Consider the following 23,101-nt stretch of genomic DNA (forward strand, 5'->3'; position numbering starts at 1 on the left):
GGCTAGTTGACTTCAGTTTGCTTGTTTATATTCTTAGTTTGCTATACCTGTGGCCATGAAGAGGTCAATCACCAGGATTCAGGAAAGTTTTGGTGTTTTGGTTTTGGTCTCCATTTTGGGCAAATACACAGATTAGCTCCAAAGAGGGTTGATTTAATGCACCAAGGAGGAGGACACACTACAGGAACAAGACAGCTTATTTATGTCATTTTGAATTTATATTGGTTTTTAAAAATGTAATATTATTTTTACTCATTTTGAAGCTTTCAAATCACTTTTTTTTTCTGTTTGGGAGGAGACTCCACTGTCTCCACTTTGGTCCGAGGGTTGTTCTGATCTCCGGCTGCCAGTGGCTGGTCCAGGGTGGTTTCAGGGACCCTCCACATTTCACTGCTTCGCGTGGGCGGGGAATTTTGCATCAACAGTTAGGTGATTCGTCCGTCTCAAACATTTGTTCTGACTATAGCTTGGGGCTGGCTCCGCTTTTTTAAGCTTGGAAAAAACAAACCCAGAACAGTCCAAGCCTTGGCTTCCAAGTGGGGATGTTGACAAAATTTCAAGGAAGCAGCTTGCTTTGTGGAGCTTTCTTTGCCCCGATCTTCCTAAACCCCACCTCTGGTTCCCTCGGACTGTTGGTTGCCAGCTCCTGCTCAGCGGAGGGACTGTACCCAGCCCCACCCTCGGCAGGCCAGCACCCAGATTTGGCATCTGTGCTGGAGTCCCGGTATGCTCTGCTTCCTTAAGGGTGCTTTTAAGTCATGAGATCCGTGCTGTCCACCTATTCAGGCTCCACTTCCACCGATCCTTAGAGGGAGGCAGAGAGGAACTTTTTTCTGCTCATTGTTTCACGTTCCTCTTTATCGGCCCCCTCTGATCCATTCTTTTTTTTTTTTTTTTTTTTTGAGACAGAGTCTCACTTTGTTGCCCAGGCTAGAGTGAGTGCCATGGCGTCAGCCTAGCTCACAGCAACCTCAAACTCCTGGCTCAAGCAATCCTCCTGCCTCAGCCTCTCAAGTAGCTGGGACTACAGGCATGCGCCACCATGCCCGGCTAATTTTTTGTATATATATCAGTTGGCCAATTAATTTCTTTCTATTTATAGTAGAGACGGGGTCTCGCTCTTGCTCAGGCTGGTTTCCAACTCCTGACCTCGAGCAATCCGCCCGCCTCAGCCTCCCAGAGAGCTAGGATTACAGGCGTGAGCCACCGCGCCCGGCCTGATCCATTCTTATATCGCAGCTAAAGATAATCTCAAAAACATGAATCAGATGGTGTGACTCCCCTGCATAGAGCCTTCCAGTGCTTTCACTCTGTGCTTAGAATTTAAACTCCTTCTTCTGAGCTGCAGAGCTGGGCATGGCCTGGCCTCTCATCTACCCCAAACGTGTGGCCTTTGGTTGGTTCCTTGAACTCGAGGTGCCCTTCCCACCCATGCTGTCTCCTTCCAGACAGACACTCCACTCCCCCTTCACGGCTTAGCCCCTTCTTAGCCTGCAAGTCCCAGCTACATGGTACCTCCTCAAAGAGGCCTTCCCGCCACCTAAACTAGGTGCAATGCTGTTTGCTTCTTCCAGAATGTGTCTCGAATTCTGCAATTGTTTTTAACAGTTTCGTTGAGATACAGTTCAGATGCCATACAATTCACTCTTTTAAAGTATGCAAGTCAGTGGTTTTTAGTATGCTTACAGGGTTGTACATCTATTGCCACAATCAATTTTAGAACATTTTGATACCTCAAAAACAATCCTTACACCTCTTAGCTGTCACGCCCATCCCCTATCCTCCCCCAGCCCAAGGCAGCCATGAATCTACTCTCTGTCTATCCTGGGTGTTTTGTATGAGTGGATCGTTTATGAAATGGAGCCTGTCCTTTTTGATGAGCTGCTTTCACTTAGCGTGAGGTTTTCAAGGCTCGTTCCTGTTGTGGCATGTGCCAGTACTTCATTCCTTTTCATGGCTGAGTAGTATTCCATTGTGTGGCTATACCACATTGTGTTTATTCATCAGTTGATGAACATTAGATTGTTTTCGCTTTATGGCCATTATGAATTATGCTGCTGTGCACATTTATGTGCAAATTTTTTATGGGCATATGTTTTCATTTCCCTTGGGTGTGTACTTAAGAGTGGGATTACTGGGTGATATGATAACTTTTATGTTTAACTGAGGAACTGCCAGGCTGCTTTTCAAAGCGGCTATATCATTTTACATTCCTACCAGCAGTGTATAAGGGTTTCAGTCTGTTACATCCTGGCCAACATTTGTTGTTTGTCTTTTTGATTGTAGCCATCCTAATGTGTGTGAAGTGGTATCTCATTGTGGTTTTGATTTACATTTTCCCGGAAGGCTAATGATGTTGAGTATCTTTTCATGTGGTTATGGGCCATTTGTATGTATTTTTTTGGAGAACTATTCCGACCCTTCGCCCAGTTGTTAGTTGGGTTATTTATCTTTTTATGATTGAGTTGCAAGAATTTTAAAAATATATTCTAGATACAAGTCTCTCTCTTTTTTTTTTTTTGGGGGGTTTCCTTGCTGTCTGGATTTTTTTTTTTTTTTTTTGAGGCAGAGTCTCACTCTGTTGCCCGGCCTAGAGTGCCGTGGCGTTAGCCTAACTCACAGCAACCTCAAACTCCTGGGCTCAGGCAATCCTACTCTCTCAGCCTCCCGAGTAGCTGGGACTACAGGCATGCGCCACCATGCCCGGCTAATTTTTTCTATATATTTTTAGTTGTCCAGCTAATTTGTTTCTATTTTTAGTAGAAACGGGGTTTTGCTCTTGCTTAGGCTGGTCTCAAACTCCTGAGCTCAAACGATGCGTCCGTCTCGGCCTTCCGAAGTGCTAGGATTATAGGCATGAGCCACTGCGCCTGGCCACAAGTCCCTTATTAGACATGATTTACAAGATTATTCTCCCCTTCTATAGGTTGTCTTTTCACTTTCTTGATGGTGTCTTTAAAATGCAAAAGTTTTTCAATTTGATGATATCCAGATTACCCATTTTTTTTCTCTTGCTATTTCTGTAATTATTCCTAATTTTCTTTCTAGTTGTTTTTTTTTTTTTTTATTTTTGCTGTCTTCCTCTGGGGATGGTGTGCTGTGAAAGTAGAGCAGTGTTTGCAATTATAGCCCCGTCACCTACAACACAACCTGATATGGGGCAGCAGTCACTAAATATCTCCTCGATGGGTAATGAACAAAAGAGTTCACAAAATGTAAAATTCTTCCTCGACTCACCAAGCGATCTTCTGATATTGCAGTTGCCTTCCCTTGTTGGCCTCTAGGACCGGAATTCTCAGGCCCTGCTTATGGGAGCCCCATGTTGCACCGAGCAGCTGTGTCACTCATTGCAAATGAACACATTGGCCTTCTGACTTCAGTATTCCCTGTGAGCAGAAGATGGACATTCTTCACAGCTCACTCTTCTGCTCATACTGTGTCATTCAAAAGCTGGCTTCAGAGCCTGTGTAGCCAGAAGCCACGGGCTCACATCAAGACGGGGAATGACACGCAGCCTCTGAGCATACAGCTGCCACTTCCCCTGCTGCCTTCTCTCTCGATGCGACCCTGTGCTAAGCCTTGTCCTGAAACGCCTACTCCCTCCCCTTCACCCCCTCTCCTACCATGTCCCCTGCCGCTGCCTCTCTCAGCACAGTGCTCTCTACCCAAATGAGAAAAATTCTTATTTTTTCAAGACCAGCCCTGGAGTTACCTTTTTGGTTTATTTACTTTTTTTATTTACAAAGAAGGCAAAGAATGTGATGCCCTGCTATGAGTTCTTAGAGCAGTCCCCTTGTAGCCTGGATCATATTAAACCCATGGTCTTTCCCTGTGTATTAAAATGCATTAATTTAGAGTATTTGTTTCTCACTAAATGCTGTCTCCTTTGAAGAAGACAGATCCTTCTTATCTTTCATTTGGATTCTCCTCCCTTGTTCTGTGTCTGACGTTTCGTAGTTGCTTGTTAGATGATTGATAAGTCAATGAATGTATAGATAGATGATGTATAAGTCCTCTCCAAGGGAACTTTTGAGTATGTTAAGAATGTAGGAAGGTTTATACTTGATCTTTATGTTGTCAACATTTTGGATACAGAGAAAAGCATCCTCACTATGACTTCTTGGATCCCATCTGCCTCCAATGCTCCATGATCCTTGATGGATTGACTACCTTGGTCCTGGGGATCCCTTTGAAAAGTTCGATCAGGGGATCAATAAAACAGTTGGCCCTCTGCATCTCTGCTCAGGGACTCTGCATCACTGTGTTCAGTGAGCACCCAGCTGTCCCTAGAGTGGCTGTCAACAGGAGTGCTTGCCCATGTGGCGTCATTCCAATGGGAGATCCACGTTGTCTTAATTATGCACCATGTAGTCCTCTTGACTCAAGAGTACAATGACTTGGGTTTGTTCTGATTCTGGGACTAACCATGTTAAGCCCTCAGCCAAGAATGCACACTCGGGGCCTGAGCAATTAAGAGAGCAGACTGGAAGAGTATGTCTTGAGATCTGAAGTCTATAATTTGTAAAGTGTACAAATGATAAGTCTTTTCTCTACACGTGCATGCATTTGGAGCACCATGTAGTGTTGCACAGGGAGATGTGCTAGGGAGTTGAATCAGGAGAAGGAAGTTAACATTTAGGGAGAACATGCAGAGGAACAGTTATAAGCATGGGCTTTGGGCAGGGATGTGCCTAGCTCAAGTCCTGGCTACATCACTTGCCAGCTGGGAAACCCTGCACAAGCAATATAATTTTTGTGTTCCTCCTTATAATACAATGAGAAGCTACTGCACAGAGTCCTAAGATAATGGATTTAAAGCACTGCCTGGCCCATAGTAAGCTATTGCTGAGTAGGGACCATCCATGTACTCCGTCCTGCACCCATCTGCACGGGCAGTCCAGCAACAGTCCTGTGAGGCAGGTGTTATGATTTCATTTTACCAGTGACAAACAGGAGGCTTGTAGAAAGGATGGTTAGTTTGTCTGACAGCACATAACTGGTACATATATAAGCCAGTAATCAAAATTGAGACACTAACTCCAAAGTCTATACCAGGAGTCCCCAAACTTTTTAAACAGGGGGCCAGTTCACTGTCCCTCAGACCGTTGGAGAGTGTGCACTGTGGGTCCGGGACGAGTCGGCTGCTAAGCAGGACAGGCAGCGGCGGCAAAAACACCCAGTGGGCCGGATAAATGTCCTAGGCGGGCGGCAAGTGGCCCGCGGGCTGTAGTTTGAGGACGCCTGGTCTATATGCTATGTATGCTGCAAGCCCATGTGCTTTTCTTCATGGGTAGGCATTTCATGGGCCCTGTTCTCCAAAGAGTTCCCTCTTTGGAGGACTCTGTGCTGGTGAGGCCCGGGCTGACTCATCCTGGAGTGGAGCCAGTAAGTCTTTTCTGGGAACAAATTCTCTTTCTGTTAGTTCACTCGACCAGGTTATTGAAAACCTCGGCTCCCCTCTGACTCCGCAGTTGATTAGGGAGTTTGGGATGAAGCACTTCCAAAATTTACCTGAATTCTAAATTAAGTGAGTTAAAGTAGAGGCCTCATTGACCAGCTCCCAGGCGTCACACTTGATGTGCCCGCAAGAAGGGAAGCTCTGAGAGGAGCACCAAACTGCCAGACTGACAGCCAGACGTGCACACAGGAGGGTCGTCTTCAGTTTGACAAACACACGTGGGAGCTAGAAAATGGGAAGTCATCAGATTCCACCTGGCACTGAGCATAAACCTGTCCCTGACCTCACATATTTTCTGTTCCCAAAGGGCAGTGCGTTGGTGGGCAAGTAAGGCCCTGCCCCAGACTGAAATCATAATGCTTGTGTGATTTGGAGGAAGGAGCCCAAAGGCCAAAGAGGCTTGCTAACTTCATTATCCAATTCTTCTAACCACCGCATGTTACAAACACGGCTGGAGCCTGGCTCTACTGGCCAAGCTCCTGGGGCTGGGACAGCAGAAGTATGTCTGGAAAAAAGAAGGTCTTTGCCAAGGCAAGCATCTCTCATGCCAGGCAGACCAGCAAAAGAGCTTCCTCTTGCAGTGCCTCCATCCGAATCCCCCAAAGCTAAGGCCTGTTCACTTAATAAATGCAAATTCAGGAGCTACTAAGTGCCAGGCTTGGAGCCAGGCACCGAGAATACAGAAGTGAGTATGTACAAACCAAGTGTGCTTTTCATTATGAGGTTTCTTAAATGTTGACTGATGATTTCCTGATCCTGAGAGTAACGCACAGATGCTCCTCGACTTACAATGGGGTTAGGTCCCAATAAACCCATCATAAGTTCAAAATATCATATGTCAAAAATGCATTTAATACACCTGCCAAACATCATAGCTTAGCCTAGCCTGCCTTAAATGTGCTCAGAACACTTACGTTAGCCTACAGTTGGGCAAAATCATTTGGGAACATAGTACACTGTAGAGTACCTGGTGCTTGCCCTGGTCATCGTGTGGCTGGCGGAGAGCTGTGGCTCACTGTCCCTGCCCAGCAGCACAAGAGTGTCCTCCTGCTTTCTACCGCTTTCCACTGAATGCCAATCATTTTTGCACCATTGGAAAGTCGAAAAATCTTAAGTAGAACCATCATAAGTTGGGGACCATCTGTATGTGGGTAGAAAATTTAAATTGAATGCCCTGTAATCACCTGGGAGAAGCTCTGGGAGTATTTTACAGTATTGGATGTCCTTGCCAGCCAAGGAAACGCAGGACTGGAGAAAAGGCCAGTTATGCGAATCCTCTTGAAATAGGGTCCAAAATTTCATAATAAAAATGTTTTTTAAAGTTTTGAATTGAGACTTTGCTTGAAAAATTAAATTAAAAATGATGAAAATAGGTTTATTTTATCTGGCATTTAACAGCACTTGTACCATTGTAAATATAATTGTCAAAGATACCTTAGACCCAAGGCAAAAGCTTATTTGCTTTATTATTGTCTGTAAAATAATAGGGCCCTAATTTCTGAAACAAAAGGGATGGAATGCTGGATCGGCAGCTTTTGGACATGAATTTTCTTACTATATCATTAGAGAATATCCTGTGTTTCATATTTTGCCTTTTTATAATACAATCACAAAAGTATCATTTTTACAGTGGCCTGTTTTTCCCAAGGACTTCTCTAGATCTTTTCTTGTTTAAATCTTTGTGTTCTGAAGCATCTTAAAGTGTGATCCTGGATAATTTTGACTTCTTCCACAGTTAACTGATCTAACTCTGCCAACCCAGATTCATTAATGGCTTTGCAGTGGTTTGACCAGTTTTTCAACATCACTGTCATTGACTTCATGAAAGCCTGCACCTTTTTGCAGCAGGACTTCAGTCTTACTCTGTAGTAGATTTGCATTGTATTTGAATCCTATAATCAGATGTCTTCACTGTCTGGCAGTCAGGGCCATTGGATAGACAGTCAATTTGTTCACTGGTCCATATCCCCAGACAGCTGAGAGTCTTGTAAAAATGCTAAAGTTCTCCAAGTTAAAGTCACTGTAAATAATGATTGGAACATGGAAGGAACCAGAGCAGAGGAGAAGCCTGATCCCTGGACTCTCTCCCCATACCGCCTGGTGGGTACCAAATGCCTGGCAAAGGTAATAATAAACAACTCCTCACCAAAGCACCATGCACTGATATGTTGCCTATAGGCAGGTGACAGCTTGGGATAGCCACCTCTCCCCCAAATTGATTTTTTTTAATTGAATTTGATTTTTTTAAACTTTAAAAAGTTTTAAAATTCTGGGTCTTTCTGTGAATAGGGTGTCTGCCTAGCTACCAAGGTGGTGCATGGCTCCATAATGACCCTGCTTCTTAAGGTTACACCCTAGGCATGATCTGAAACGAGAGAATAAAGGGGGTGCTGGTGTTGCCTTGAGGTAAAGTGCTCCCCTGACAGCAGGGAGCCTTGCAGACTTTATAAATAGTAGTTAGGACAGTTTTCTCTTCCTTAGTGTGGATTTAAACAAGATTTATAAGCGTGTGAGTATTCTCCTTGGTCTCCTTTCATTGTCTCTCCCCACCTAGGAGTAATGCCCAGCACTTCCCAGTGGCTTTCAGTGCCAGGAGCCTCATTGGCGAAGAGTAGCCCCTGAGGTCAGGCTCGTCAGAAGCAGCACCTGAGATGGGATTCTTGTGCAAGTGACTTGGGGGAAGAGGAGTGAAGGGAGCCAATAGGGACGTGGTCTTGTTAGGGTGGAAAGGCTAGTAGTTGCTCATGGCGCAAGTGGAGAAAGAGTTCTCACACAGAAATTAAGACATAAAAGTAAAAATGTTTATTTTATCTTCTTAAGAAAAGAGAGGGAGGGAGGGAGGGAGAGAGAGAGAGAGAGAGAGAGAGAGAGAGAGAGAGAGAGAGAGAGATAAAAGAGGGGGAGGAAAGAGAGCAGAGAGACAGTGTGGCATCCCAAAGAAAGAGAAGGGAGACACCAGCAGCAAGGCCAAGTGGTTCGCTGATTTTAAGGGAGAGGAAGAGAAAATAATAGACGGCTGTCAGTTGATAACAAAAACTGCAAGGATGTCAAAGTCCAAGACTTGGTTTCCTGCCCTTCCTTGGAGAAGGGATAATCACAGGAGATGTGACTCTTGGTTGAGGCTGTAGCTCATTCTCCTGCTGTTTACTCAGGAACCCTGTGAAAGCAGATTCTCAAAAAAAAAAAACAGTTTTGAAAGAGAGAGATTTCCATCTCTTTTCCATCCGCTCAGCTTTTTCAGAAGTTGTGCAAAACAGAACTCCTGCGGGGTACCTGTTAGTGAGAGAACCTACAGGATTAATCTTTAACTGTTCCTGGGGAAATTGTGGGATTAGGCATTTTCCTGTTGTTTTTGCAAGGCTGCCCCTTTCAGTCTCGGCTGGAGTCTGCTTCAGCAAAGCTCTGGGGCAGGAATTGCACAGCAAAGGGAGCGGCATCCTTTGGTGCACAAGTAAGTCAGAAGCTGCAGCGTGCCTGTTGTGGAGGGCGTTATAAGGTCCCAGGCAAGGCGGATGTGGTACCCATCCCCTGAAGCAGGGGTCCTCAAACTTTTTAAATAGGGGGTCCGTTCACTGTCCCTCAGACCGTTGGAGAGTGCGGCGCACATTCCACACATGCGTACTATGAGCCCGGGTCGAGTCGGCTGCTAAGCAGGACAGGCAGCGGTGGCAAAAACACCTGGCGGGCCAGATAAATGTCCTCGGCGGGCCGTAGTTTGAGGATGCCTGCCCTAAAGGAATGCTGGGTGACTCACCAGCACCATCCACACGGGAAGTCACCGTGTTTGCTGTGACAGGCCCCTGTGCCTCCTTGGGAATCTCAACTGTGGTAGGAGAGGGGTACAGGACTGAAAACTTGTGGCCAGGGCAGTTTAAATGGCCGTGTTGGTGCCGACACTCAGCAGAAGGGTAATCCACAACATCCCTTCCTGTAGCACCATCCGGGGAGCACGAGTCGTGAACCGCACACTCCACTCTCTTGTTCCTAGAGATGATGTCTTTGGTTTTCACTCTTTTTGCTTGTCCTCACCAAGATTGAACCAGAATCTTAAAATTTTTCTTTCACTGAGTAGGGTAGAAGAGAGACTTGGAATAATGAAATAAATGCTGGTTTAAACGTTATTTTCTAGCACTTTGGAATTAACAAAGAGAAGTTAATTCAGAAGCTCTTGAATGACAAAAAAGGGAGTTGTCTTGGGTCAATGCTAAGTAAACTGAGGTTCCCTCAAGTTCCAAAGTCAATTTTTGAAGCTACAATCATTCCTTCAGATACGTGCAAAAACTGAAGCAGTCTTTAGAGCAAATAAGTCTTTACTTCAGGAGCAGCTAAGCCTTTAACTTAAACTTAGAACCTCTCTCCTGGTTTGAAAAGGATTCCAGTGAGATATTGAACATTACAAGAGGCATTGAGAACTGGGTTGGGTAATCGTGTGAGGTGTGTGTGTGTGTGTGTGTGTTTCACGCATGTGTGCTGGGACACTCTTCAGAGTAATTACACCAGGATGACAGACATGCACCAGTACTGTCCCAGGGAAACCAAGAGAGCTAAGCTCACGGTACACCTGTGCTCACTGCATCTACTTGGGCCAACTCTGGGCTTTGCTTCTGGCAGGAAGAACATGGGGAAGAGAATGATGGCAAGAGGCCACTCATGGTGAATCATTAGTGCCAGTCTTTGGAACATTCAGGTGTTGAGACCGCATTTGAGGAATTAATCTCTGCTTTTTTTGTTGAAATTGCCAGTGCCTGTTCTGTAAGTTCCAAGAGCATCACACTGCCAGGTAAATGTCTGTTTCTCTGCTGGGAGGTGTCCCTCTTCTAAGCTCTGAGCTCTACAAGGACAGGGATTAATGTCTTTCATACCTGTATCCTCAGTGCTAAATTCGGTATGTGATGTGACGACAGCTCTCCAATGGATGCTTAGGTCCTTTCTGAATCTTGTGCCATTTCATATTTCACATGTGAATGTACTTCCTGTGAATGTTTGGAGCAAGATGGACGAAAAGAACCTGGGGGGAAGGTCTGGGGCAAGGTGTTCCTAACAGAACTGCTTAAACAGAGGTGTGGAGATGATGGCAGGCAAAGAGCATTCGTAGAATAGTAATGTACGTAAGCCATGGGGCAGGGTGTAGAGGAATAATAACAAAATAGTGTGGGCCAAAATGGAAGCCAGAATTAGGATTTGGGCCTGTATTCTGTTGGTGGTAGAGAGGCATGTGTTAAGAAAGTTCCTCTGGCAGCCTGTAGAAGGGACTAAAGAAAGGAAATCTCATAGCAGTACCTCCTAGACATTATCACACAGTGGAATCACTTATTTTATCACTTACCTTTATTGAAAGTGCCCACCCCAGACCCTGCAATCTCTGCTCAGTCAACTGGATATGGCCCAGGAATCTGCATTTTTGAGACCAAGTCTTGTGTCAAAAGAGCATAGTGACATCATCATAGCTCACTGCAACTTCAAGCTCCTGGGCTCCAGTGATCCTCCTGCCTCAGCCTCCTGAGTAGCTGGGACAACAGGCCTGTGCCACCATGCCCGGCTAATTTTTTCTCTTTTCAGTAGAGATGAGGTCTCACTCTTGCTCAGGCTGGTCTTGAACTCCTGAGCTCAAGCGATCCTCCCACCTCAGCCTCCCAGAATGCTAGGATTACAAGCTGTGAGCCACCGCACCCAGCCAGGAATCTGCATTTTTAAAGAGGCTCCCAAGGTGATACTAATTCAGATGATCCTGGCTCTCCTCATGAGGAATGCTGGCTAAGAGCCTGGAGAGTCCTTAGAAAGCTTATGATCGCTGAGAGCAGTTATCTCCCAGATTGCATGCTGAAAAGATATACTTGAGTTTGGTTTTATATTTACGTATCACCAATCTTCTGGTTAGTTGTATTTCAGGTTTTTTTTATTTTTTGTTTTCTTGCTATTTTCTAAATAAAGTTGTATCAATGTTTAACAAACAAAAGTACACAAGTCATTAAGTGCCTAGCTCAATGAACTTTCACAAAATGATCACACCTGTGTGACCACCACCCAAATCAAGAAAGAGAATACTCCAGCGCCCCAGGAAATCCCTTCCACTTACTATCTCCCCAATTACTGTCTTGACTTCTAACCCCACAGATTAGCTATTTGTCTTTTGTCATTTCCATTTTTTGTGTTTGATGATGTTCATAATATATTAGAATAGTAGAATAGAATAGTAGAATAGATAGACATAATGTGGTAAATGCTCACATATTTTTACTGATTGGATGCACAATAAAAAAATTTCATTCCTCCTGTCTAAAGAACTAGAAATGTTGGTCTGAGCTGAGCTGTAGGTCTTGGAAATTGGGGGACCTCTGTATTTTCTCCAACATCTGCAAACATACTGTCTCTCTTTGGAAGTCTTGGTTTGGCTTCAGTGACTCAGAGGCTCTATGGGTTGTAAAGAGCCTCCCGGCTCTCCCCTGACCTTGGTTGGAAGCCACATGCCTGGGTGGAAGGCAGCCGCTCTCTGCAGCCCCTCTCTCCTGGTTCTCCAAAGTAGCTCATTGTGTGCAGAGTTCAGCCTGGCCCAGCTACACTTGGAAACCTGTGCTCACCCTCACCCTACCCTGGGAAGACTTGCAGGGGGCAGCTCAGCCCTCATTGCTTCAGGCTTTAGAAAGAAGCCCTCTCTTTTCTTGGTGTGATTTTCTTAGAGTTTGTCTTTCCTAAACTGCCAGAATTTTGAAATGCAGGATTAGGGTGTGGGTTTAGGGGAGAAGGACCAGAAAGAAGACTTAGTTGCCTTTTAATACAAACCTTAGGAGGCTTCCAGCTCACCTGTGCCTAGCCCAGTTCCCCAGGACAGCTCCAGGGTTTGGATCCAAAGCATTAGTTAAGAATAAAGAGTGGTTTTGTCCTCTGCACCTGCCTTCCCAGGGAACCAGGGGAAAGACCAGCAGCCAGGGGAGGTCGGGGACTTGGCCTGGTCAGCCGGCTCCTTGTCCCACCGCGACTGCTGTCTGAGGCAGCTCTAAAGGACTCGCCTACCTCACTGAGGCCACTCCCGCACATCTGCTTCGTGTCCAGCTAGCCCATCTGTTGGTGCTTCTTCTCTTTCAGGAGGAGATGGGAATTTCCTGTGAGCTGCTGGAATCGGACTTCCTCAAATGCAGCGTGGGATTTCCTTTCATGAGGTCGAAGTCGAAGGTAAGGGACAGAGGCAGCGGGCCCCCACCCCTTCCCACCAGCCCTCGACTCCACAACTGCCTCCCCCGAGGAGGTTTCCTCCCACACCCCTGCCTCCTGCAGCAGCCGGGCTGGCCACCAAAGCCCTGCCACGCTCCTGTCCCTGGCAGTCTACTCCACGGTACACTCCAGAGGGGCTGTGGTCACATGGTGTTCATCTTTGACCCGCATGACATAACCCAGACATGAAAGACACACTATGGCCTGTGCACTTTGGCAAGCAGCATTTGCTTGGCCTTCCTAAAATGCTTTTTCCTGGGACACTCTGTGCCACGTTGAGTCCCCAAGACAACTCTGGAGGAGATGAGGTCTGGGCTGGCAACCTACAGTCCTGACCTCGTCACTCCCCTGGGCACTGACAGTTTTCTGAAGAGACCTTGCAAAATTCTCAAAATATAAATAACTGTATTCTGCATTTTTAAAAAATAAGTAAAAGGGATTGTGGTCACGTTGGTATTTAAAGGGAGACAGATTTTTCTAAGCTCAGACAATAGTGTGGTACAGCATATTTAGACACTGATGGAACATTCTAGTCTGTGCTGTCGTTGTCAGGAGATACAAAGACAGGTAGAAGATATGGGTTTTAGAAACAAAACTAGAATCTAAAAGACCAGGTCTGCCTGTTAAAATAGAAGCTATTTTCCTTGCCATGATTTAAAGAAAATTTCTTACTCCTTTGTCTCTTTTCTCCTAAAAGTATGAAAGCTTCATACTTGTCTCCTGCCTGGGTCACAGAATATCATTATAATCTCTAAACCTTTTTGGTCCCAGTACCTAGTAGCTGTTTTGTAAACTACTGATGAGAATGTTCTAGTGAAAGAGAAGATTTGCTCCTTAGCAAATCACTTGAACCCATCAGCCCCATTGAATGTACCTACTCCAAACTACAGTGGCTGTTAGGTCCATGATTCCTCAGCCTTTTGCTGGCTCCACTCCTCATTCTGTGCACATGGGGAGAGAGAGAGAGATCTCTTTGTCTTCTCTTCTAACAAGGGCACTAATCCCATCATGAGCACCCCACCTCCAAATACCATCACAGTGGGAGTTAAGGCTTCAACACATGAATTTGGGGGAAGCACAAACATTCAGCCCATGATACATTTCAACACTTTGAGTCCTAACCACATTCAGGAGAAAGTCTCCAAGTTTCCAGTAGTGCTGACATATCTTTAACACCTCCCTATCACTAGCCAGTCTCCCTTTTTAGCAAAGACAGAGTAAATCTTAGGCTCAGAGGCTTTAGCCAGGCAACAGCATTCAAGATTGCTCTGTTCCATCATATTTATTTTTATGACTACTTTCTCTTTTTGGCAAGTGATCCTGGATTCCCATCTATGACAGTGATATAAATTGTCCTTTTCAAATAATCTTTAAACTAGAAGAGGGAGGCAACACACATGCGAAGCAAATAATCACAGGTGTTATGATTTGCAGATGTGGCAAAAATTGGGATGATGGTGTGTGAGTAAAATTTACAAAGTCCTGGTTAAGAGTGCAAATACATCGCTTCTAAAGAGAACCCCAGTGGCTGAACAGGAGCAGCCTGTTTTCTCCGTTAAAGCTGTGCCTCTGGGCTGACAGAAGCTTGTCATGCAAAATGAGCTTCCAGAGGTCATAAACTGCAGAGGACAGTAGCAAATGCGGTGTAAGTTTGGAATGCCTTCTCATACCAAATACCGTTTCCTTTTTCCGCAAGTATGAATTCAGCGTGATCTTTGATACAAGCCACCTGTCTGGGGAAGAGGACGTTCTCAGTTTCATTGTTACTGCTCAGAGGTAAGGAGGATTTAAACACTTTTTTCAAAGATTTATGGGACCAGAAAAAGACATGACCTGGTCGTGCTCTGACCAGGATGCTGAGGTGGGAAAAGATGATTACTGAGTGATAAAGCTCCAAAGTGCAAAATGGAGTCGGATCTCCCAGGGACGGTGGCTGCCTGGGTCTGCTTGCACAGCCACTGCGTCAGACTGAGCTGGGAGACTGAGCACCAGTCAGCCAGAGGTGATGATTCTACAGATGAGAAGAGATAGGTCCAGGTTCTAGTCCAGGCTCACATGGTTGGTCAGTTCCCACTTGGCTGGGAGACTGAGCACCAGTCAGCCAGAGGTGATGATTCTACAGATGAGAAGAGATAGGTCCAGGTTCTAGTCCAGGCTCACATGGTTGGTCAGTTCCCACTTGGCCGGTTGTTCCCCAAAGCACACAGATGTCCTCTGTGCATTGCCAGGCTGTGTCTGCTGCTTCTTATGGACATGCCACTACATCTCTTAATGGAGGGAAAGGACAACTGCACCTGAGGGGCTGGCCAAGCCTGTTGGCAGAGGCCCCAAGAGACGCCCCTCAAGAGAGGGCTTGCCCTAGAAGCCAATGGATGGATAGGGAAGGGGACGGGGGGATGGCAACTTCTCCCTTTAGGAGTATACACCTGCCCCTCTCCAGTGTAGCCATGAGTGCCTGTGAGGGCCCTTGAGAAGTTACGAGATGCCTTTTTAAGCCAGAATCCTTACGTGCCTTGAAGGAACATCTAAGTAGCGCTTGGCTGACAGCTTGGATGGAGGGAGAGGTATTTAGTTAGGTGACCAGGGAGACACAAGCTTTGATCAGGGTGGTGGTTGGATACCCAAGGCAACCTTTTTCATTTAAATTTTTATTTGGAAATGACTTTAAACTTTGCAAGAATTGTGCAAGGAACTCCAATATACCCTCTACCTAGATTCATCCAATGTTAATATTTTGCCTCATCTGGTGTATTATTCTCTTTCTATGTATAATTTCTTTTCTTAACACCATCTGAAAGTAAGTTGCAGAAATCAGGCCCCTTGATCCATAAATACTTCAGTGTGCATTGCCGAGAATGAGGCTGTTCTTTTAAGTAACTATAGTGTAGTTATAGAATTCAGGAAATTTAACATCAATACGATACTATTATGTCATCTGCGGTTCATGTTCCAGTTATGCCAATTGTCCCAATAATGTCTTTTTAGCCTCTTTTTTTTTACTCATCCACAAGATTTGGTTCTTTTCTTTTTTTATGATTTGGTTATTTGCTATTCACACTATTTTCAAGATTGCATAATTTGTGTTCACATAAAACATGACAATGATCTGATAGATATGCAAAGCATAGGGAGGGTAGACTCCATTCTCATTGCTCAAATCCAGAAGGGCTTCCCTAGGGAGGTGGCATTTAAAGAGAGGAGGCTGTTTTCAGGCTGAAGCCACAGAGGCAGGCACAGCAGTGAGAGTGTCCATGGTGCAACATGCTCTGCCACACTGCGCAGGGTTTGGGCACTGGCACAGGGGACTCATAAGCCTTCTTGGGAGGAGGATGGAGAGCACGCTAGGCAGTGGAAGATGGGGCTGGAGGAGCAGCCCGGGCCAGACCAGGGAGACAGAGTAGCCTCAGAAAGTCTGAACTACGTTCTGAAGGCAGTGGGAGCTGCAGAAAGTTTTGAGAAGGGAAGTGACACAGTGCCACAGCTTGGCCACAGAGTATGAGACTGTTGAACTCAATGGGGGAGGAGGAGGGGGATACCCATTCAAACAGGAAAATTCTCATCCTCCTGCCACTTCCTGGACCTACAGAAAACTCACCATTGTTTAGCAGATCCATCAACGTGCTCTCTTAGTCTTTCCACACCTGGGAAGGAACATGACATGGAAGAGATTTCCCTTGTCAAAAAGAGGAAACTTCCTGCCTCTCAACCAACCTCATTTGGGGCTAATCCGAGGGGTCAGAGAGAGTGGGGAACAAACAGCACAGACATGAAAGATTCATCTGCTGGAATAACACGTCCGTGGACCAGTGGTGCTCTGGTCTGGGATGCACACTTAAATTGCCTGGGGAGGGTTGAGAGCTACCCATGCCTGCTCTGCCCCAGAGATTCTGACCTCGTGGGTGTGGGGTGGGACAGGGCAATGGGGGTTTTTGAAAGAGCTCATCAAGTGCTTCTAATGCGTGGACAAGGCTGAATACCACTATTTCTAATCCCTTACTCTGTGCTGCGCACGTTTTCACTCAGTAAACATCTATTATGCACCTACTATTTACCAACTGCAGTGCTAAGTGCTAGGCACACAAGAAAATGCCAGGAACCTAACTGAATTCAGGAACGTCCCCTTGTGTTACGCTGCTGCATAGCATCGGGAGATGCCTAGTTTTTATGACTTCAATAATACGAGAATTTCTAATTTTTTGAATCACAAATGTTAAGGAGACCGTGTTATCTTTTAAGCACACAACAACATACTTCAGCCACTCATTTCTTTTCAGGCATTGGCAAAAATATGGTCTTACTGCCCCGGAGGGCACCCACACCACTTGACTCCCTGCCATGACGGAAGGATCCTTAAAGCTCCTTATCTTGAAAGCCGCAGTTAAAATATCAGTCGTTCCTTTCTTCCGTCACCACCCTTTGAAGGTCTCTTGCCTGCTTGCAGATTTAGGTGGACATAAAGTTGAGACTGGGCAGTTTCTCGAGACCTCTAGTCTCAGCAGCCACCAGCCTGGCTTTGCAAGACCCCTGGAAAGCATCCCAGCTCACGAGCTTGCGGAATGACTGGGAGCCTTTTGATGTTTGGCCTCTTTATCTCAACTTTTCAAATTAGCTCATTCTGGAACAGTCACCCGATGACAGAGGAGACTGTCGGGCCTGAGCTGCCAGCGGCTGCAGCAGCCGAACAAATGGCAGGGCAAGACCTGGCAGGAAGCTCAGGTCGGGGAGGGAATGGGCCAGGGTGGTGCCAGCCCATCCACAGGGGGAGTCGCCTCTGGTCTGCCCACAGCTGTGACCTCCAAGCTTTATTACCCCCTGGGAAAGGAAAGGCAAAGGAGTTAGGCTATGGGGGCACCTGATCCTGCTGCTTCTGCAAATTGCAGTGAGGGACTGATGTCACCCCACATAAGGAAGACAGATGAGGAGCCAGGGGCAGCACCATTGTTCCAGAACAATAGGAGAGAGAAGGAGAGGGGATGTGAGAGCTATTTAAGCTATTGCCCTTCAGCACTTGCTGGATGAGAGAGGAAGGCAGTGGGGCAGGGCTTGGAAGGGGCAGCGGGAGGGCACAGAGCAGACAGGAACTCTGCAGAGGTTCGGGGAATGGTGTGGGGCGGGGAGAGGTCAGGACCAGCTGCACCCAGACCTCAGCGGGTCTCAGGGACTCTTAGGTTCTACCACTGGGGGGCGAACTCTGCTTTCAGCTGGGATCCCCCAGTTACTTCGTGTAACCAGCTGTGACTGTGGGGTCCTGCAACCTGTACCCAATAGCCATGCCCCTTCCCAAGGCAGTCGCCTCCCTGGAATAATAATCGCAATTCATATTTGAAATTTAATAAAATAGTAAAAAGGAAGCTAGGTCTTCTTTTTCTTCCTTATGTCCCTTTTCATTTTTTCTTCTATTTCTCCTCCTCCCCCCTTCCCCCAATCTTGTATCAAGAGCAAAAGGACAGCGAAAAGAGTCTTGGTTTGGAGTCTGACCAGGCTGGTTGGAATCTCAGCCTTGTCTGGTTTGCAGCGGGGCCTTGGGCAAGTTACCTAACCTGTCTGAGCTGCTGCTCACCTGTCCAGGGAGGGCAGTCCCTCTCCCTCAGGAGCGACTCTGGGCTCTCAGAGAGATCATGCTGAGAAATGCCCAGCATGTGCCTGGCACACAGCAGCCACTCACCAGTGTCACCTCCCTTGTGTTCACCTATCCAGAATGGCCTCACAGGAGTCGCCATTCTGAGCTTTCTCCCCCCCCCCCACCCCCGGGGGATGCCTTATGTGGACGTGCTGCAGCCAGAGTCATCGCAAGAGCGTGCATGATGTGTGCAGTGGCAGGGCTGGCCGGGCCTCTCCTGGGCTCGGCTGTCCGTGGGTGATCGGTGATCTCTCCAGGTGGGAAATAGCTGCCAAGTCCCAGCACCCCCATTCGTGGCTGCAGTGCTCTAAAACTTCTCTGGTCCAGTTTTCATGGAATAAGCACTTATAAAAGTAGCACATGCAACAGGGGCCCCACCCTTATCCCCTCAGCGCTCACTTGCCCACACACCCACTGCACTGCTTCTAGCTCCCTGCGCCTGCTGGGGCTTACTCTGGCCAGAGCCATTCACCTGCACGACAGGGCAGGTGCCAGGGTACTCACGGCCCCTCCCAACAGCAGCTCTGGGAACCAGCGGGTAAAGGCCCGGCTCCCACACCCTCAGCTGGGAAGACGGACACTGCCTCCCAGAGCCTCACCGTGAGACTGAGCCCCGCTGCCTACAGCACGACCCTCTTGGGTCACATGCATTTTATTTTCTATCCCCTCCTGTCTCCCTTCTCCACTCCCTACTGCTGTTTCCTGGGGTTGCCTCCCAAATAAACTACTTGCTCTCACATCTCTGTGAGCGGATCACAGCCAAGACAATAGAGTGTGCCCTGTGGCTCTGTACAGGGACCACAAACAGAACTGAGGACGATAAGGTGCCCACTGCCCTTGGAGACTCAACTCTAAGGTGGAGCAGAGAAAGCCCGCTGCCAGGTAACTGGCGTGGCCAGCGTTCATTCATTCTCCTCTCCCCGCACAGTGGCAACGTGGAGCGCTCCGGATCTCTGCACGACAACACGCTCGTCCTGACGGTGCCGCTGATGCACGAAGTGGACACATCCATCACCGGGTGAGTAGCTGGTCCTGAGTTGCCAAAACGCAGGGGTGCCCTCCAGTGGAACCCTGGGCTTCTCTGGTGTGTGTAGCCTGGCCAGGAGCCAGGGGCTCTGCCCCTCCCCGGCCTTCCTCCCAGCCTGGAAAAGCAGAATGAAGCTTTAACTGCAGTGACGGGCACCCTCCTCACTCCTTGTTTCCTCCTCTGTCGCAGCTACCCACCCACCTGGTAGATAACAGAGAAGTCTGATGACAAGTTTAAGCCCCATCGTTTCTTTGAATGTTCTGTCCACCTTTATATGCATGTATTCCTCCCCCCGCCTCACCCACCCCTCCAGAATGCCACATGGTTGGTAGCAGGCAGTGTGTCGTTCCTGGGATTAAAATCTCAGCCAGAAGCTTCTGGGCCAGAGGTTACAGCCAGATGTGTCCCAAGCCCCGGCTCACAGGAGGGACGCCTTTCTGATTAGCTTCACAGCCTGCGCTGGCTTTGCTCGTTTCTGTTAGCTCCTTCTGCAGAGCCAGAGGCTGTTTTGCCTGATGTCTGTGACGGTCTGGGCCAGGCAGGTAACCACCACGACAGCCCCGCCGTCTGTCCGGTGGAAGTCCACGGCCGCTCAGTGCTGCTGGGATCCTTGGAAAGCAGGGCTGTGGCTGCGGTCTGTGGGGACCTGAAACAGCCCGGGTCGGTTTTCAGCCAAAGCCCGGGCCTAGAAAAATGAGAACTCAGTTCCTGTTTCCAGCTTCAGAAAACAGAGCGCATACCTCCTTGATAGTGGAAAAAAAGATTTGCACAATTAGTTTAGATCAAATGAAGACCCATTGAACCCTGGACTCAAACGCAAGCTGAACTTTCTGGAGGTTCACAGTTTCTCATTTTTCGGTTTTCAAGTGCTCCTGGGTCCTGGCCTTGGCTAGAATTGGAAAGTCGGTCTCTGCAGGAGGAGCCATCCCTGCGCTGGGAGCCAGCGGGAGGGATCTCTGGGCTTTCCTGCTCCTGGGCTCTTGGCATTTTTGATCATGTGTTTCTTAGACATGAGGTACTGGTGGAATATGTTTGCAAAATAGCATATTTTTGCCTCTGTTCACAACTCTATTTTTAACTGTGTAGTTTATTTACTTGTCTCATCAGAGGCGCAGTGAGAATGTGCCCGGAACCAAGCCCTATCCTTGGGGACGAAGAGAAAACACTCCCCCACACGCATACTTGATCTTGCTGAGCCTTAGGAGACCTCATTGTGAGGTGTTAACAGCCCCTGATGAAGCCACCAGTTAAACAAACAAGTCTACCTCTGATCTTGTCAGGAATCTAAAACAGTGCTTGCCATTTGATAACCTGAACTCACTACCTTATAAAAATAATGCACTTAAATTGAAAATAGGTGAGTTGCTGTCCATTTAGACTCAGTCTCCAAAATCATACGTTGTTGTGTGTAGGTAGGTGAGTGGCTTCTAGCATCCAGAATTTGTTATTTGTCTGAGAGTGTCGGTCTGAGCTTCGTTGCTTCTCGGGGATTTGTTCCTACGAGCAATGTTGAAGGCAGTGCTACAAACTGAGCTTGAATTCTTATCCCCTCTGATGTGGCCGCTGTTTGAAATCTGAGGGAAAATGCTGTCATTGAACAGACTCAGCTTTCAAATACCTAATTTCTAGTCACCCTGGTAGTCTGACAAATTTAAGTTTTTTTAAAAATGAATTTGTCACAGAATGGGGTTTGTTTGCCAAATATGTAATTCATTTATATTTATTTTTTAAAGTTTATCATCCTCTTCTTTGATCCATAAAATGTTTCTTAAAAGGCAAGACAGAAAATGTATATTTGTATAATCCAGTTTTAAAAAAGAAATCAAAGCCATCATGGTCTTCCTTCTCATTTTATAAATGTCATCCCACCACATATTTCTCTATGTGGCTTGTTGATATGACCTAAGAAGTCACTGCTAGAGATGTGTGTTCAGAAAGCACGGTCTGGCCGAGTCCATCCACAGGAAAGGGAAGAAGCAGTGGCAGAAGGAAAGCCTTTGGTGGGAGACTGGATTCCACAGAGACAAATGTTTGGGGTTTTCGGGACGGCAGGGACCACAAGTGCTCGACTGTGGGCTGGGATGACAGATCCCACATGCTTTCCTCTTTCAGAATCACGTCTCCAACCTCCTTCGTGTACGGCGAGTCTGTGGACGCGTCCAACTTCGTTCAGCTGGATGACTTGGAGTGTCATTTTCAGCCCATCAACGTCACCCTTCAGGTACCTGCTCCGGGAGACCACCTCTGTCACGGGGGGATGACAGAACAGCCCATGGGATGGGTCTCCTACACAAAGACAGCTACAGGGCCAGGCTCTTTTCAGGAGAAACGCTTCCCAGCCAGGTTGGCTGGTGTGTGCGTGTGCGTGTGCGTGTGCGTGTGCGTGTGTGTGTGTGTGTGTGTGATCTGTAACCACACACAGAATGGATCCCTTCCCCGTCTGGTACTCTGCTGGGCAGACCCCTCTGCTTTTCAAGACTCAGAAAGAGAACTCCCATGATGAACCTCAGTTTGTCAGTCTTCCCCAAGAGGGCCTCTGGTGGTTGAGGTCTAGGCCCAGCCCAAACAGTCCCATGAGGACCCCCTTTTCTGTTCTTCATCGTTCTGCACCTTCCAGGCAAGGGTGCCTCAGAGGATTTGCCATGTCCCCTTCCTCCTGGGGTTGTCATGCTGACTCAGCCAGGAACCCCTGCCTCCCGCAGGGGACTGGCCTTTCAGAAGTGTATGTGTGACAGCAGAGCAGTGTGAGCATGGGTGGACCCCATGGGAGGAAGCGAGGCACTCCTCACTGAGCCCTGGCTGGCCCACCCCAGCTGCACGGGCATTGCCTCCCACACGTCCACTTGGGATGGACCGTGGGCCTCTTGAAGGACCCTGTTCCTTCTCTTAACTGAGGGTTGGCAAACTTCACGGGCTGAGTATAGTATTTTAGGCTTCGTGGGCCCTCCGTCCCTGTGGCAACTATTCAACTATGCTACTGTGGGGCAAAGGCAGCCATAGATAATACAGAAATAAAACTTTAGTTATGAACGCTGAAACTTGAATTGCATGTAATTTTCACATGTCATGAAATGTTATTCTTTTTTTTTTTTTTTTTTTTGAGACAGAGTCTCGGTTTGTTGTCCAGGCTAGAGTGAGTGCCGTGGCGTCAGCCTAGCTCACAGCAACCTCAATCTCCTGGGCTCGAGCGATCCTTCTGCCTCAGCCTCCCGAGTAGCTGGGACTACAGGCATGCGCCACCATGCCCGGCTAATTTTTTATATATATATCAGTTGGCCAATTAATTTCTTTCTATTTATAGTAGAGACAGGGTCTCGCTCTTGCTCAGGCTGGTTTTGAACTCCTGACCTTGAGCAATCCGCCCGCCTTGGCCTCCCAAGAGCTAGGATTACAGGCGTGAGCCACCGCGCCCGGCCATGAAATGTTATTCTTCTTTTGATTTTCTTGCCCAGTCATCGAAAGACGTAAAACCCTTCTTAGCTCCTGGGCTGTAGGACAGCAGGCATTGGGCCAGATTTGGCCTGCGGTCCACAGTTTGCTGACCCCCGTTTTAGATGCGAATTCTCCAGCCAGTGCTCTTCAACCTGAGAGTCTTTGAACGTAAAGCCAGAAGGAACCTCAGCGTCATCTAGTCCATCCCCCTCAGTTGACAAATACAGGGAAATGTGGGCCCAAGCAAGGAAGGACATGCTGAAGGTCCCAGCACTGGGAGAGGAGGGGCTGGGGCCACAACCCATGGGGCACTGACTGGGCCCCGTACGGCCCAGCACCCGGCCATGTGGAGGAA

At 47.4% G+C, this 23,101-nt stretch overlaps 1 protein-coding gene across 1 annotated transcript in view; it reads left to right on the top strand.

The window, feature by feature from the left end:
• Positions 1 to 23,101, top strand: part of ITGA9 (integrin subunit alpha 9) — a 343,148-nt gene that overhangs the window by 254,377 nt on the left and 65,670 nt on the right. Inside the window, exons 19-22 of the mRNA XM_020285519.2 lie at positions 12,542 to 12,628; positions 14,364 to 14,443; positions 19,216 to 19,305; positions 21,427 to 21,535. Coding sequence (XP_020141108.2) covers positions 12,542 to 12,628; positions 14,364 to 14,443; positions 19,216 to 19,305; positions 21,427 to 21,535 — 366 coding nt within the window. The remainder of the gene's footprint in view (positions 1 to 12,541; positions 12,629 to 14,363; positions 14,444 to 19,215; positions 19,306 to 21,426; positions 21,536 to 23,101) is intronic.

The sequence above is a fragment of the Microcebus murinus genome, chromosome 1 (genome assembly GCF_040939455.1).
Source record: "Microcebus murinus isolate Inina chromosome 1, M.murinus_Inina_mat1.0, whole genome shotgun sequence".
Taxonomy (NCBI): domain Eukaryota; kingdom Metazoa; phylum Chordata; class Mammalia; order Primates; family Cheirogaleidae; genus Microcebus; species Microcebus murinus.